Source organism: Talpa occidentalis, unplaced genomic scaffold, assembly GCF_014898055.3.
Source record: "Talpa occidentalis isolate TD23 unplaced genomic scaffold, MPIMG_talOcc4v2.1 talOcc4.11, whole genome shotgun sequence".
Classification (NCBI taxonomy): Eukaryota; Metazoa; Chordata; class Mammalia; order Eulipotyphla; family Talpidae; genus Talpa; species Talpa occidentalis.
Genome location: NW_023601104.1, coordinates 48,386,455 through 48,404,224, shown reverse-complemented (window position 1 = coordinate 48,404,224; position 17,770 = coordinate 48,386,455). Strand labels below are relative to the sequence as shown.

Genomic DNA, 17,770 nt, shown 5'->3' with positions numbered 1-17,770 from the left:
ACTACACACCCAAAAGGCTCAATGACAACATAAACAGATACACACTGGAAACAAAAAAAAAAAGAGACTTGATGTCTCAATAGGAGTTTACAATTAGACTAATGTGTATTTCTCTTCAGAAACCATGAAGGCTTGAAGGCAGTGAGATGACAAAATGTCCTGATAAGATACTAGCAAAACTATCATTCAAAAACGGGAAATTTAGATTTTTTCAGATATGCCCTAGAAAAAAATGATAAAGGAGTCCTTCAGGCAGAAATGAAAGTGTGTAAAGAGTAACCTAAAGCGATTAAAAGTTTTAACAAATAACAAAGGTAACAATAGCTATCTAAGAGGGTACATAAGCCCAGTAAGTAGTATTCTACATCTTTTTGTTCCAATATAATTTAAAAAAGATACATAAAACAATTTCAAATGTGTTAATGAGCATTTAATGCATAAAGATATAGTTTGTAAAAATAACATAAAGGTGTAGGAAAGATGTAAAGGAGAGTTTTTCATTAATATTGTAAGTGTTATTGGAGCCTCCCTGGTGGTGCAGCAGGTTGAGTGTAGTGCTGTGAAGCTGTCCACAGCCTCTGCAGCACGGGTTCAATTCCCAGCCAGCCAGGGAGATTCCCACATGGCATGGCAGACCTCTCCTGTCGCGCCCACTCCTTCCCTCAGCAGTGCTTTTGGTCCGACTGCCTGTTCTGCTCCCCACTCTGTCTCTGGTGAATCCTCGCACCCTCCTGCGCCTCTGGCCTGTACCCCAGCTATTGTATAAATAAAAGTAAATAAATAAATCTTTTACAAAAAGAAAAGAAAGTGTTACTATTAAATGTTAATAATAAAATATGATTGGGCTTCCCCTGGTGGCGCAGCACTTGAGCGCTGGGTTGCGAGACTGCCCGCAGCCTCTGCAGCGCCAGTTCGATCCCCGGCCACTGGCGAGGGTCCCACCAGACAAAAAAAAAAAGATTGCTGTAAAAGGATGATATTAATTTTAATCACCAGGGTAACAAATAAGAAAGCAATTTTGAAATCTACAGGGAAAAAAAATAAATCAGAAAGGCACATTAGAAAAAAATAACAAAAGAAAGCAATAGTGGAAGAATTGAGAAAAAGAAATTGTCGAAGATATAAAATAAACAGTAAAATGATTTCCTTGGCCGTGATTACTTTAAAAGTAAATAGATTAGGGCCTCCCCAGTGGCACAGCGGTTGAGTGCTGGGTTGTGAAGCTGCCTGCAGCCTCTGCAGCGCCGGTTCGATCCCGGGCCACCGGTGAGGGTCCCACATGGTGCGCAGACCTCTCCTGCCGCCCACTGCTATCCTCAGCAGTGTATTTCAGTCTGCCTGTTCTGTTCCCCACTCTGGTTCTGGCGAATTCTCTCACCCTCCCGCACTTCTGACTGTACCCAGTGCTTGTATAAATAAATAAATAAATCTTTAAAAAAAAGTAAATAGATTAAAAATCTATGAAAAGAGATTGGTAGGGTGAATTAAAAAAAAAAAAAACCCACCATGACTAAACTCTATGCAGTCTATAAAACACTCATTATTGATAGAAAGACACAAATATGTTATATGTAAAAGGATGGATAAAAAAACATAGTCTTTGCAAAAGACAACTTGGTGGCTACCCTATTATCAGGGGGGAAAAAAGAAGACATTAAGACAATTATAAGACATTAAAGAACCTTACACAATGATGACAAGCTGAGTCCCCCAAAATATAAAGCAAAACCTGACAGAATTGACGGGAGAAATATCGAATAATTCAAGGATAAAAGTTGGATATTTCAATACTCCATTTCCAATAATGAACAGAACTAGAGAGCACATCACCAAGGAAACAGATAACTTAAACAATACTAAAAACCAATTAGACCAATAGAATATTCCATTCAATAATAATACAATATTCATTTTTCTCCTTAGAGAAAGAATGTTCCTTCTCCTAGGGATGACAAGTACTTTGGTCACAAAGCAAACCTAGACAAATTTAAGTTTTGAGATAATATGAAGTATGTTATTCAACCACAAAAGAATGAAATTTTAAGTAATAAAAGGAAAATTCACAACTCTGGAAAATAAACAACAATTTCTCAGTTAATGCATCAAAAAAGAAACTACAAGTACAATTAGAAAATAATTTGAGATGTATAAAGGAAGATACAACATACCAAAGTCTGCGAAAGGTAGTGCTCAGAAGGAAATTTGTAACTGTAAACATCTAACTCAAAAAAAGGAAAAAAAAAATCTCAACTTTAAGATTAGGTGAACCTTAAAGAAATAGCAAAAGATCAGGCAAAACTCCAAGTGAGCAGAACAAAGGGAATGATAAAAAGAATATAAACAGATTAGAAAGTAGAAAAACAACAGAAAACCAAATAGAAATGGATGCTTATTTCTGCAACCCTTAATAATCATTGCACTAGAGGGTCTAGCAAGAATAATTTTGAAAGAAAGATAGCATTACTAAGTAAAGGTAAGCGCTACTAATATAAAACTCTTAGAAGGAAACAAGGAAACACGGGTAAATTTTCATGCCTTGGTTTTGGCAAGATATGACATTAACAGCTTAAGCAACAAAAAAAAGTGGATTTCATCAAAATGCAAAACTCTTTGCATTAAAGGGGGTTATTTAGAAAGACAATATATAAGATGGGAAAAATATTTCAAACCATTTATCTGATAAGAGTCAAGTACCCAGTATATAACTCTCATAACCCAAAAATAAACCAATGTTAAAAATAGGAAAAATAGGGCCTCCCCTGGTGCCGCAGCAGTTGAGCGCTGGGCTGCGAAGCTGCCCGCAGCCTCTGCAGCGCCGGTTCGATTCCCGGCCGCCTGCGAGGGTCCCACATGGGGCAACAGACCTGTTCTGCCTTGCCTGCTGCTCCGCTCAGCAGTGTATTTCAGTCTGCCTGTTCTGTTCCCCACTCTGGTTCTGGCGAATTCTCTCACCCTCCCGCACTTCTGACTGTACCCAGTGCTTGTATAAATGAATAAATTTTTTTTTAAAAAAAAAAAGGTAAAAGAGTTGAGAAGACATTTCTCCAAAGAAGATTAACAGCTAATCTCAAAAACATTATTCTAAAAAAGAACCTTGCATAAAAGGTCACAAATTTTTATTTTAGGTATATGAACTAACCACATTAGGCAACTCTATAAACCTACAAAGCAAATGGCCAGGGTAGGGTGAATGAGGAATGACTGCATAATGGGTATACAATTTCCTTGTGGGGTTATGAAACTGTGAAATTAAACAGAGGTGATGGTTATACAGCACTGTGAATGAACCAAATCCTTCTGAACTGTATGAACACTTTAAAATGGTTAATTTTATGTCCAGAATTTTTACCTCAAAAAATTAAGTTTAAAAAGCTAACATAGAAAAAAATTGGTAGTATATAAACTTATTCAAGCCAAGATGCTACAGAATTTAAAATGCATTTTGATTGCTTGATACAAATGTAAGAACCAGAGGGAAGCATGAATAAAATCATACTTCAAGAAAACAGCACAACGTGATACATGTATTTAAACATGAAGACATTCTACATTAATCAATTACAAAAATGTACTTGATTATTTATTTGGCAATGGTAAATGAATAACTCACTAGTCAATATACTATACTATCCTCATCAGGTCCTCCTGAAAATCTGGAATTGGGAATTCAGCCACATCTGATAAGACTAAATATATAGTTAAAATAGACATAAAAATCTAAGATCTGTGAACAGACAAGGTGAGTCTAGAGAGAAAAGACACATGACAAAACAGATGAGAACATTAACTGGGTTCTAAACCCACTGGGAAATTTGATGCTTCTGGCTTCCAAAAGATACTCTTCATTCCAAGTAAATGCATTTTTTTTTGCATTTGGTTTCTTGTCACAAAAATAATTTACATCAAAAAAGTCATAATCCCCAAGGCTATGGAATTTAGATTTTTTTTTCCTCCTTAAGCACTATTTTTAAGTAGGAGAGACACGTGGGGGCAGGGATACAACAGAATCAGAAGCAAGAAACACAGACTGGAAAACAGATACAAGAAAATTATTGCTGGGCCTCCCCGGTGGTGCAGCGGGTTAAGTGTTGCACTGTGAAGCTGTCCACAGCCTCTGCAGCACGGGTTCAATTCCTGGCCAGCCAGGGAGAAACCCACATGGCGTGGCAGACCTCTCCTGCCTCGCCCACTGCTCCCCTCAGCAGTGTCTTCAGTCCGTCTGCCTGTTCTCTCACCCTCCCACGCCTCTGACCTGTACCCCATTTCTTGTATAAATAAATAAAATCTTTAAAAAAAATAAAGAAAATTATTGCAAGGAAAGGACATGGCTTAACATTTAATGGTATGTGGACACAACGGATGAAAAAGGAGTCAGATTAATGAAGTACCTTAGAGCCTGCCTAACTGGGAAGAAGATATTGGCATTATAAGAAACAGAAAAATCAAAAAAAGTTTAGTGGCTTGGAGGAAGATGAATTGATTTTTAAGCAAGACCAAGATCTCATATCCAAGATGAAGTTCTTAGTAGGCAGTCAGTCAGGAATATAGAAAAATACTAGGATGTGAGAAATAACAATCTATGAGTTATTCTCATTAACGTGATGGCTTAGGAACAAAATATAAAATACATGAAAACATGCATAAGTGAGACCAACAATAAATGAGATGGCTGTAACTTTTTCAAATTAATTAAAGGTATACTTTGTAGATGTAAAAAGACATGAACATGAGGAGACAATCGAAGTGTTGGATTTGAAATAGGATTTAATGCTGCTTAATAAAATGCCTATACCATATGCTGCAGATAAGAATATATATGTGTAATCTAAAACATTAAGTTGCTTCTGATATTACATGGTAAATAGTTAAGCATTGGTAAATGACCAAGCATCGGTAAATGACCAAGTGGCATTTATCCCAGGTATGATACAAGGTTGGTTTAACAACTGAAAAATCAATTGATGCAAATCCATCAACAGACTAAAAAAAAAAAATCATCTTAAGATCACATCAATAAATACAGAAAATGCATTTGACAAAATAAACACTTCCAGCAAACCACGAATGGAGGGGAACTTCCTCACCTTGACAGAGACTACAAAAAAACCTAAAGCTAACATCAAAATTAAGAGTGAAAATTCAAAACTTTTTCACTAAGATCAGGTAACAAGGCAAGGATGCTCCCTTTTACCATCATACTGAATTTTATGCTAAAGCATGAGGAAAATGGAAGAAAATCAAAGTTACACAGATTGAGAAAGAAAATATAAAACTACTGTTTTCCACAGGTGTCATGATAGCCTGTGCAGAAAATCAATTGGCCAAAAAACACATAAACACAAAACTGGAACTGACCATACAGAGGGGAAAAAAATAAGATTTTCAAAAACAATGTTAAAAGTCAATTCAATAGGGGCCTCCCCTGGTGGTGTAGAGATTGAGTGCTGGGCTGCGAAGCTGCCCACAGCCTCTGCAGCACCGGTTCGATCCCCGGCCACCAGTGAGGGTCCCACATGGTGCGACAGACCTCTGCTGCCGTGCCTGCTGCTCCCCTCAGCAGTGTGTTTCATCGGTCTGCCTGTTGTGCTTGTATGGATAAATAATCTTAAAAAAAAAAAAAAAAAAAGTCAATTCAATAAAAGGTGCATGGCTTGTCTGACACACAAAAAAAACTCAAAATGGAGTATAGACCTGAGGGTAAAAGTTAAAATGTAGAACTCTTTTTTTAAAAAAAGATTTTATTTATTTACTTTTGTGTAGAAGAGTTGGGGTGTAGGCCAGAGGTGCAGTGGGGAAGAGGTTGAGAGGATTCAGCAGAGACAGAGTGGGGAGCAGAACAGGTGAATTTACTGAAATACACTGCTAATGAGCAGCGGGCGAGACAGGAGAGTTTGGCTGTGCCATATGTGGATAGCTCCCTGGTCGGGAATCAAACTAAGGCCACAGCGGTGACAGCACTGAGACTTAACCCCTAAACCACCAAGGAGGCCCCCAAACGTAGAACTGTTAAGATAACTCTTTGTAATACTGGTCTAGGCAAAATCTTAAATATGATACCATGTACACAGGGACAAAACAGAAAAACTGTAAGTCATCGAAATTTACCACCTTTGTGCAGCAAATGATACTTTTAAGGAATTATGGAAGACAATTCACAGGATGAGGAAAACATTTTGCAAGTCACATTTGGAACAGCTTCCATTAAGAATATATTAAGAGGGCCTCCCCGGTGGCGCAGCGGTTGAGCGCTGGGTTGCGAAGCTGCCCACAGCCTCTGCAGCGCCGGTTCGATCCCCGGCTGCTCCCCGGCCACCGGAGGAGGGTCCCACACGGCGCGCAGACCTCTCCTGCCGCCCGCTGCTCCCCTCAGCAGTGTACTTCGGTCCTTCTGCCTGCTCTGCTCCCTGCTCTGGCTCTGGTGAATTCTCTCACCCTCCCGCACTTCTGACTGTACCCAGTGCATGTATAAACAAAACAAACAAACAAGCAAATAAATAAATAAATAAAACATGCCTCTATAGGAAAAAAAAAAAAAAAGAATAAAAAAAAAAGAATTAAGAGCTCTTAAATTCAACAGTAAGATGAATAAATCAACTTAAAAATATCTATATAAAAAAAACTTAAAAATACCTGTTTGGATATATTTGTCCAAAGAAGATATAAAATGACAGATACTTGAAAAAAAGATCAGCATCATTTGTCATCAAGAAAATGTAAATCAAAGCAAATAAAACACCACTTCAGAGTGAATGGTATTTCAATAGTCATTATGTAGAACATTAAAAACATAAGAAAGTTACATTTCAAAAATGAGGCTAATTACCTGTTTAAAACAAAATTATAAACATATACTATGGGGCCCCCCTGGTGGCACAGGGGTTAAAGACAGCACTATCAAGCAACTGGCAGCCACTGCAGCGTGAGTTCAATCCCCAGAAGGCCAGGGAGCAACCCACATGACGCAGCAGACCTCTCCTGTCTCGCCCACTGCTCCCCTCAGCAGTGTATTTCAGTAGATCCACCTGTTCTGCTCCCCATTCTCTGGGATCCTCTTACCCCCCTATACCTCTGACCTGTATCCCAGTTCTTGTATGCATAAATAAATCTTAAAAAAATAAACATATACTATGATGTTTAAAACACATTTTAAGAATTAAGATGTACAATGGAACACAAGCTAGAGGGTTAAAAATATTGATATAAGATTCTTAAACTATCTATCATTGTGATATAACATTATTTGAATGTGAACTATGGTAAGAATGTATATTTCAAATTCTCCAGCACCACTAAAAAATGTTTAGAGAGCATTGCAATAAACTGATATTGGTATTAAAATATAATCAAGAAAATCCAATTAATACAAAAACAGGCAGGAAAAGAAAAAGAATGATCATATGGGATAAAGCAAAATCACACATGTATAAGGTTCTAAGGAACAACTGTCTGTCTATATTCCAGGATATATAAAGTAAGTCTCAATAAAAGCATTTCTAATAACCAATGAGTTAAAAAATAAAGCAGAAGAGAAATACAAATTATTCTAGACTGAAAGTAGAAACATTAAATTTATGGCATAAAACTAAAACAATGCTTAGAGGAAAATTTGTGATATTAAGTATTATGATAAAAAGAATAGTCAAAATCAATAATGTAGGCTTCTGCTTTTAAGAACCTATAAAGAAACCAAATGCAGGCATAAAGGAAATTAAAAAAATGCAGAATTCGAAGAACTAAAAAATTAATGAGAAATCATTAAAATTAAAAGTTGGTTCTTTGAAAAGATCAATACAACTGATCAATTTCTAAAAAGGGAAAGAAAGACAAATCTGTAACACCAAGAACAAGAGAGAAGACATCACTATACATACACTATAGACATTAAAAGCATGAGAAGAAATTTTATAAATAACCTTATGCCAACTTGAACTTGGATGAAATGGACAAATTCCTTGAAAGATATAAGCAGCCAATGCTTACTCAAGAAGAAAGAGAAAATCTGCCATCTTATTAAAGATATTTAATCCACAGTTCAAAATTTCAGGTCCAAATATTTATACTGGTATATTCTTCCAAAATTTGAGACAGAAATAACAATTTCTTTTCACAAACTTTTCCAGAAATATACTCATTCCATGATGTCAGTTTTGATACCAAAACTAGACAAAGACATTGCAAGAAAAGCAAAGTATAAACCAGTATTGCTCAGGATGAAGAAGTCTTTAACAACTCAATTTTAGTAAATTGAGTGAATCCAACAATATATAAAAACGATACAACACTATAACCAAGTGGTGCTTTCCCAGGGATACAAGGTGAGTTTAACAATTAAAGATCAATTAATATAATTCACCACAAATCATGTGATCACGCCAACAAATGTAGAAAAATGCAAAATGTAGACAAAATCAAAAGGCAACTTGTATAAAAACTCAGTTAACTAGGAATAGCAAGATACTTCTCAACTTGATAAACATAGAGTGAGCATGAGCACGCACACCAATACATGTGTGCCCGCACACACACACACATACCCAAAACAAAAACAGTTAGCATCATACTTAATGACAAAAGACTACTGTTTTTTGTGGTGGTTAAAATTCCTGTATCTTGATTGGTGCTGCTTACTAACTATAAAATTGTAAAAACTTATGCTGTACAAATAAAATTGGTGAATTCTACTATATATAAATCATACTAATAACTGATTTGAAAACTACAGTAGACTAGAATTCATTTTCAAGAAACCTAATCACTCAACTAAGCATGAAAAGATTCAAGAAATGGGAATGTTTAATTATGAACATAAATGTACAAAATGCTATCCATTACTACTTTATTGCTATTTTGTGATCACGAAAAGAAAATTATTTCCCTAATGTCGTCTAATTTTACTGCTAGAGAAAACATAAATTCTTAAAGCTCAAAGCAGGAAGTTAATATTACAAGGGCCTTTGCTAGAAATCTACTATGATAAAAATGAAGAGAAATGTGGAAGAGAAATTTGTCTCATATATACTTTGCTGAAGGAAAACCCAAATGACTAAGGACATAGCTAAGTGCAAATTCTGTAAGTTAACATTTAGTTATTAAAGGAAAGATACAGGCTATTTAAACTACAATACTGGTAGATAGCAGGCACTGCCCCATATTCTATTCCTTTGCTAAAACTCAAAGTCAGCACTTCTCAGACAGACAATCCAATATACACAGAATTGAGCTGATAACTGAAGTAAAGGATAAAGCGCAGATCTAAGTAAAAATGACACTGAACCTTTTTTTTTTTTTTGAATAGGGCATGGACATCCTAGTTTGTTTTTAAAATCATGTTTGTATGCCAAAGAAGCTCATAAAGAACAAATAAAGACAAAAAGGAGTTAAGCTCATATTTATAACCATTCAATCACTAATGTTTTGCAGTTAACTTGTATTCATTTTAAATGTACATAAACGTAATATTCGGCCTTTACTACCCAAGTCTGAATTGTTCAATCCTCAGGTAATAGTTTACAATGAACTTAAAATTAACACAACAGTGGGTTTGTTTACAAATAGTAATGTTATCTATATACTTCTTAAAAATACCACATAAACCAAGTCAAGCTAGAGCTGCTGAACAAACAGCAACATCACAAATAAGATGTCTTTCATACACTCATAAATATTGCTATGAATTTTACAAGAAAAATTCACATATAAAATGGGTAATAAAGATTAACAGTAATACGCTTTCAAATTAGCTACTGAAATCATTGCTACATGATTAAACAGTAGCAAATTAATTATGTCACCTAAACTCCAGAGTAAGGTAACATTTGGGATTCAAATTAGCCATTTTATTAAAGAGAAGTACAACAAAAAAATTACTAGTCAACAACAAAACTTCAGTTATCAGACGGTTAGGTCTAGAATTAATATTCAAGCCAATCAATCCTAACAAGGAGAACTATGTAACATTTTCAGAATTTAGCTTTACTAAATCACAAACATTCGACTAACTGTTGACATAGCAAAAGTATAATCTTAAATCAAATTTCTTGCAATGATACTCCATCCTACCTGTATCTTCAATAAATTCCACACATTTTTCAACAAATAGTGGTATGGGCTTCTCAGCTGTAACCAGATCCTGGAGGGGCATCCCAAAGTAATTACTTTCCCAATTTCTACGTGTTGGTGGATTGAAGTTCTTAGTTTTCTTTTTCTGCTATAAGAAAACATATTCATGTTAAAACTATTAGAATTCAATTTCTTTAGTACATTAGTATTAGGCATTGTAAATACATATTTTGTATGAAACAATATACTTAAAAGCCACATTCAACCTAAATGTCCAACAATATGGGAATTATTAAATAAACTCTGCTAGTAGCAGTGACCTGAGAAACAGACCAACTTTGGAGGAAAGGTAAACACAGAAAAATGGTAGATAATCGTTCCTTAAGAATAATAAAAAACTAGACAGATGGGGGATTAGAAAACATCATTTTTCAATGTGAATGCAAAGGAAAAACAAGGAGCAAACAACGTTCAATTCAGTTCTGTGGTCTGTTAATTTTATCTGGTCATTCAGACAGATCTAAACGAGGTTTTTGTGCATAGCTTGTGCATAGCTGTATTTGTAAGAACATGCTATAGCTTTAATTACTGATTTATACAATGAAGCTATGTAACTCTATGAACCTTTAGTCCCATCATTTGTCCCTCCTTATTTTCTGAACTATTTCTCAAATGTTAGGTACTTCTAGTAAGTAACGGACAAAGCATTTTCACAATAGTAAGAAGCAAAATGAAGTAAGAATTTTCAGAATTTAATTCAGAATTAGTCTCAATCAAGAATGGAGTAGCTCAAAAACCTAAGAAAATACTGCGTGGAAGTCAACCATTAAGGGGATTCTGAGTCATTCTTTCTAGAATAAGGAGTAGTAAGCATCTGCATAGGTGATTTTATTATTGTGCATTCTTAATTGAGAATCTCTAGCCTATAGGAAGAAGAGGAAGTTTTTCAGAAAATCAAAGATGTTAGAGCATTTTTGTTGATAGCCTTTGTTTCTTTTCAGTCTAATTTTATCTACAAACTTTTTAACAATCTTCTTTGGTGGAAATAAAATTCTAGTCATATTTGTTTTTAGTACCATTACTGACTTAAAGAGAATAAAAACATACCCCATTTCTTATCAGCAAAGTGTGTATGTGAGTGGGGTGGGGAGCACAAACCAAGCATTCAATGCCTAAAACAATCTTCATCTTAATTTCTCATTCTTTTTGAAGGAAATCTCTCCTTTGGATGGTTCCCTTCTATTCTTCCAAGTCTAAAGATATCTTGAATGATGAAGTAAATCTTTAATTCAATTTCAGGTTGTTTCACATAGCAAAACTCAAGTAATTCAACTTTAAGTCCTCATATACTATTCATTCTCTGGTGATACAGTGTTTATATACTACTACTACTAGTATGTACAGATTACATACATATATAACTAGGTGGCTAGAATGTTGTCAACAAGGCATTGAAGTGTCTGATCTGGCTCAAGATTTAATCCACCAAGTCAAAAAGTATGGATTCTTACTCCTTAATGATCCTTCCGTTATCACACAATCGCCACTACGTCTCAGTCCCTATCATCACCTTTTCTCAACATCAATACTTTCCCTTCTTGGTAATGTCATCCACACACAGACAACCCAAAATTGATACTTTCTGTCTAGTTCTTTTCCTTGAATTCCAGGCTCATTTGAAACAACAGAAACATATCAATAAATACCTTAGGAGAAATTTCCTTCTTAACATATACAAGATTTCTACACTGACTATTCAATCAACCCTAACTCTACCACCTTTCCCTACAGACCACTCAACAAAGTAGCCAGAATAACACTAACTCCTCAAATAATGGTCTGCCAAAGTAATCTATAATCTGCCTCTTTACATTCTGACCTCATTTCCCTCTACTTTCATTTACTCACTTCCTCTAGTCACATGACTTCCTAGTTTTTTTTTTTTAACATGCAAGTATGCTCCTGACTCAGGCCTTCTGCATTATCTATATCATTATTACACGTTAAAAACTGAAATCTTACTACTTGTCTTTTTTGAGCGCCTGTGCAGTAACTCCAAGGCCCTCTTACACTGTTGTTGTTTTCTATCCACAATACTATATACTCATGTATTATTATTATTATTGGTGTCTCCCTGCTATAATTTAAGCTCTACACAAGAGCAGAATTTTTATCTGCTTTCCAAAGATCTGGAAAACTGCCTATGAAAAAGGAGAAAGTACAAAGAGATCTCTTCTGAAATAATAAACGTATTTTGTAGACTGAATAATTTCACTGAAAGGTAAACAACCAATAGGAGTGAACCATCAAGTTACAGAAATATCATACTAAACTCACTAAGCTTCAGAGAATCTTGAACGCATTCAGGAAGAAGAAACCAATGACCAACAAAAAAAGGAACATATTGTGCTAGCCCCAAAATTCTCAAGAAAACTGGAAAGTCAAAAAAGACTTAGCTAAAGGAATGTTCATGGGAAAAGGATGTGTTTGAGTCAGTGTGTCATTCAGGTGTGTATAACCAGCAATGACAGATTCTTTAAAGTTCTTTAAAAATGTGGTAATTACAGCATTCTCAAATGCATTCTGAAAATCTTATAATACATGCTGAAACAGCATCAGAAATAAAGAATTTATATTTGAGAACCTGCACTTTGAAAACCTAATGAACATAAAAATAATTGTTATAATGGCATGGTTATTAAATAGGATATAGTCTACAATTTTGTGGATAAAGCTAAAAATTAAAAAAAAAAAAACAACAAAAAACGAACACCAAAACTACTGACAATGATCTACTGTGTTTGGAGGGGGTGTAGAGGCAGAGAGAAAGGGGGTGGAGGAGAATAGCTTTAGCACATGGCAGGTACTCAAAAAAACTAACCAAAAAGCAAAATTATAAACAGGAACCAGAGAAAGTCTTTATCATGTAAGATTTCTATTAATAAATATGCAAAGTAATGTTGGTTTAATTACCCATTAATAGAAAATTTCATTATACCTAATTGCTCATTCCTGTGGGAGTCACTATATGGGTGTGTCTCAGCTTAGGCATCTTATTACCATAATGAAATCAGGATTCCTAAAAATAATGATTGCTTGTAAATTTACAAGAAATATTTTTGACAATAAGAACAGTAAGAACTGAACATACCAGATATTGTGATGAGGACAAAAATCAGTGTAAATAAAGGCAATGCCCTTTAGATTATAAAGGAAAAACACTCATTACTAGTCAATTACCCGTACATAGTAATAGTATATGACTTAGTGTCAAGAAAGTTAGATGTAAGCCTTAAACCCATACTTCAAAAGGTAGAAGGTAATATAAAGGAAAAGATGAAGTCAGGGACATATCAGGAATTTAGAGGATTTATTCTGTAAATCACTTACTCATCAAAACATTTATGGCAGCACGCGGTCTGCACACCTGTGCCTATGCAGGTGCTTCTTTTCACCAACTCTCTCCTTGCAGGGCAGCAGCCTTCCTATACCATGCCGAGGCTTCTCTTCACTGACCTCCCTCAGAGAAGGCAGCCCTCCTCAAGGCTGCCCGCCTGCAACCATGCAGCCCTCTCTTAGCAAACCTGTTCCTTCAGGGCAGCTCTTCCTGCCCGCTTGTGTCTATGCAAGTGTCTTTTACTCTTTTGTCCCTTTCCCTAACAAACCTGCCCTTTAAATATAACAACAACAACAACAAAACATTTATGTGCCAATGATATGGTATCATAAGCCCTCAGAATCACCAGAAACTGCCATTTATTCAGTACTTATTACATTTTAGGTATTTCAATAATCTTAATCTTCACTACAGCTCTTAGAAAACTATTATCAATTTCAACACACTTGGAATTAAAAGTTCATTTAGGAATGAATAATGAGGACAGAAAAGCAAGAGCAACAGTGCAAATGACTTTACAATGACATAAAAAAGGAATCTGAACTTCATACAGAGACTACAAATGTATTCACAGGCAGAGGGATTAGGCACCTATAGTTTAGTGATATCCCAGAAAGCAACAGATTCTCCTTCGTTCCCCTGCCCAAGGGTGAATAGGTGCAACAGAAACAATTAAAACGTTATTACACCATTACACCACCATACTGGTAAGGATACAAAAGAACTGACATACACACATACTTTACTGTTTAAAGCAACTTTATTCATTATGGTCCCAAACTGTTTCTCTTAAACTGAGTTTAGTGCTAGTCAAAGGTTTTATGCTTGTTTTTTGTTGGTAATCTCTCATCTTACATGCCCTTCATATTACATGCTCTCTTATTTCTCAGACTGCATCTCCATAAGGGACACGTGACTATGACAACCAACTAAATGAACTCAACTAAATGAACTCAACATGTTTCACAGCAAAATAACAGCCAAGTAGGATAAACAGAAACAGTGTATAGCTTTGAGCCACAGTAGTTCCTTCCTGAAAATATATTCTTACACAATCTTGTTGAGAATAGGAAAATAAAATCTATGTCCTATGAGAAAAAAACTGTCATTCCTAAAATGCAGGTACAAACCTGCCTTGTACGACTTACTTCTAGAATCTCACAGGAATTTCTGCTACACAGGGCATCTCAACTTCAGTATTATTGACATTTTGGACTATATAATACTTTGTTGTGGAGGATTACTTGTGAATTGCAGGATGCTTAGCATCTCTGGTCTCTACTCAATACATACCAACAGCAACTTTCCACAACAGTTGTGATAGTCAAAAATGTTTCTAGACATTGTCAAATGCATCCTGGAGGGCAAAAATGACCCTAGATGAAAATCACTTTGCTAGGCTAATAAAAATAAGAAACAAGAACTCAAGACTGGAAGACGGCTATATAAATATATACTGGGAAGTCTGAGAATTTTAATTAAAAAAAAAAAAAATCAGGGCCTCCGAGGTGACTCAAGGGGTTAGACGCTGGCCTATGTGGCCAGCCAGGGAGCTACCCACATGGTGCAGCAGACCTCTCCTGTATTGCCCACTGTTCCCCTCAGCAGTGTATTTCAGTCAATCTGCCTGTTCTGTTCCTGACTCGGTCTTTGGTGAATCCTCTCACCCTGCACACCTCTGGCCTGTAAACCAGTTCTTGTATGCATAAATAAATAAATCTTTAAAAAAATAAAAATAAAAAAGATCAATACATAACTTGATTGAAAACTACTACTACAGGCCACACAAAGATGAACGGTATTCATAATTGTCCCCAAAGGTTTACAATGTAGTAAGAAAAACAGTAGTTATTTAACTAGAAAGCAACAGTACTACAAGTAATTAGAAGGGGAGGAATAGATACCACACTGTAACATAAAATATCAGTGTAAGGAAGAAGCCTTTAGTGGGAGCCAGGACTCCATGAAGGTTTGCTTAATTTTTTTTGTTCTTTTTTTAAAGTAAAGTCTAAAAATTGTAGGTGCTGGCTGACAGTTGAAATACACTTTGGAAATCAGGGATGCTATGAGGGTTCTTTCATAACCTTTAAGCTAACACTAGGTGAAAAGAGGGAAGAGAAAATAACTGAGGGTAAATATATGTGGGTCTGACTTCTTGTATTCACTAATCAGACAAACTGGTTCTACAAGTGATTCATCTCTAAGATGACATCTTCCTATTAAGCATTTCAACATATACTGTCTACCTGAAAGGTATCTTATTAATACCATTAACAACATCAATAACAAAAAAATAAACCTGGAGTCACCTAGAGAGTGTCCAGTAAAGTATCTAGCTATTCAAGTGAATTATGAATGGGTGGATTTCTTCCCAACATTCTCAAATGTATATACATCTAATTATATTCAAATGAAAATAAGTTTTTATTATATACAGCATTTCATTCTTAGAAGTACTGTCTCTCTCTCTCTGCTTTTCATCTCACTTGTTAGGTATTTTCTGTTACCCTAATGGTTGCCCATCAGAGCTTACCAGTTCCATGGGATTAGAGTCATGAATTTTACTTTTCAATATCACACTGTAATAAATATCAGTATCAGTGTAATAACTATTTTAAGTCTTATGGTTTGGATATTTAAATACTGTGTTACTGTTACACATTACTGTGTACCTCAGGGTGGTATGGTTGGACAAATGGGTTGTATAAATACAGAGAGTGTGAAGCTTTGAAAAGTCAAACAGATGAAAGACAGTGAGATTCAAACCCAGGTTTGTACTATAGAGAGGTATAATGGCCTACTGAAGCAAGGACTAAGAGCCACTGTCCCCACTCAGACGCTCGCTGGGTGGAGCCGACGTCTATGGGAGGTGTTGCAGACATTGAATGAGAGGAGCAGGAGAGGCGGCCTGGCTCCAGTGGAGGCATTGCTACATCGTGCCGCTGCTCCCATCCAATGTCTGCAACACCTCCCAGAACACAGTTGGTACAACAGAGATTAGAAGAATTATCCAGTTGAGTGTTATCCAAATCCCTAACCCACAAATTATGAGCATAATAAGTTGATCATTTTTACCAACTAGATAACCATAAAATGAAGATAGAATTTTAGGTATTTAAAATGGGAGTTCTGTTTTTAGAGTATTGCAGACTGCATGTCTTGAAAAACTTCTTAAAGCATAACACTATAAAATACTGAATAAAACATTTTTTAAAAATTTTAAATGCATAGCTTAGGTCACAAAGAATACAGAAAAATATCAGTGAGGTTCTTCCTCCTATCAACAGAGATTCTTAAGCTAGGGTCCACAACTTTAGCAAATACATGAAACCCCTCTTAAGCCTCAATAAAACTTCGCAAGTTCATTTTTCCTGGGAAAATACCCAAACCTTTCCTCAGATTTTCAAAGATTAAAGTCTCCAAAAAGTAATTTCCAAAACAATTAACTTTATACAAAGTATGCAAAAAGTGTACCTTTTATTTGGACAAAGTTAAATACAATCTAACTTTTGTCAAACCCTTACTTACAGTTTGTCCTAAAAATTAAATATATAAAAAATTACTACTTGTGAAAAAGAAGTTCTCCTGCTGGGGTTTCTCTTAAATAGTCAAAGATTAAGACGGTTACCTGAGGACTCTTTCATATCAGCTGAGATGACAAAAAAACATTACAAAGTTAGAAATCATAAAAGTCTACACAGAAGTAACTCTTCTAGGATTGAGTGGGACATATTTTGGAATATATAAAACTGACAATCTTATAAACTTAACTGTAAGTCTTGCAATAGTAACAACTATTCACTAATATAAAATTAAAATCACAACAGTCTGTCACAGGAGTTAATTACCGCCATCTACAGCAGAAATAAGAGTAATTTCTATAATTGGTGTGATGCCAGTCTAAGTGAAACATTCAGTTTACTGCTATGTATGCTAAGAGAGTCACACTGAAGAAATTTTATGTGTACTTTTAGCAAAAACAGAACACCACTGATACAATCACTTAAATTCTCACTAGAAACAAATGAACAGAAATATACTTTAAAACTGACCACCTAATTTTACATTCTGATGTGAATTTGAAAAGTGATAAGTCACGGTTAAATGGACAGCATAAAACTAAAAAAATTAAAAGGCAAAAAACAAAATATAGGCAGAAATACACTAAATACCTACACTTACATAACACCATTACTGAAATAGCTAGCACCAAAAATGCTAGTGAAGAAACCAATTTTAACTTTATGAGAAATTTTAGGAACACAAAGAACTAATCAATAAGAAATATAACAATTAAGTCAATTAGCCAATTAG

General features: G+C 35.3%; 1 protein-coding gene across 6 annotated transcripts in view; it reads right to left on the bottom strand.

Annotated features, from left to right (window-relative positions):
- The window catches only part of ARHGAP5 (Rho GTPase activating protein 5), a 66,382-nt gene that overhangs the window by 19,551 nt on the left and 29,061 nt on the right, over nt 1-17,770 (bottom strand). For 4 of the 6 annotated variants that reach the window (XM_037503191.2, XM_054689723.1, XM_054689737.1 and 1 more), the window contains exon 3: nt 10,060-10,207. In XM_037503191.2, coding sequence (XP_037359088.2) covers nt 10,060-10,207 — 148 coding nt within the window. The remainder of the gene's footprint in view (nt 1-10,059; nt 10,208-17,770) is intronic. The other 2 variants (XM_054689736.1, XM_054689738.1) reach the window with 1 other exon arrangement.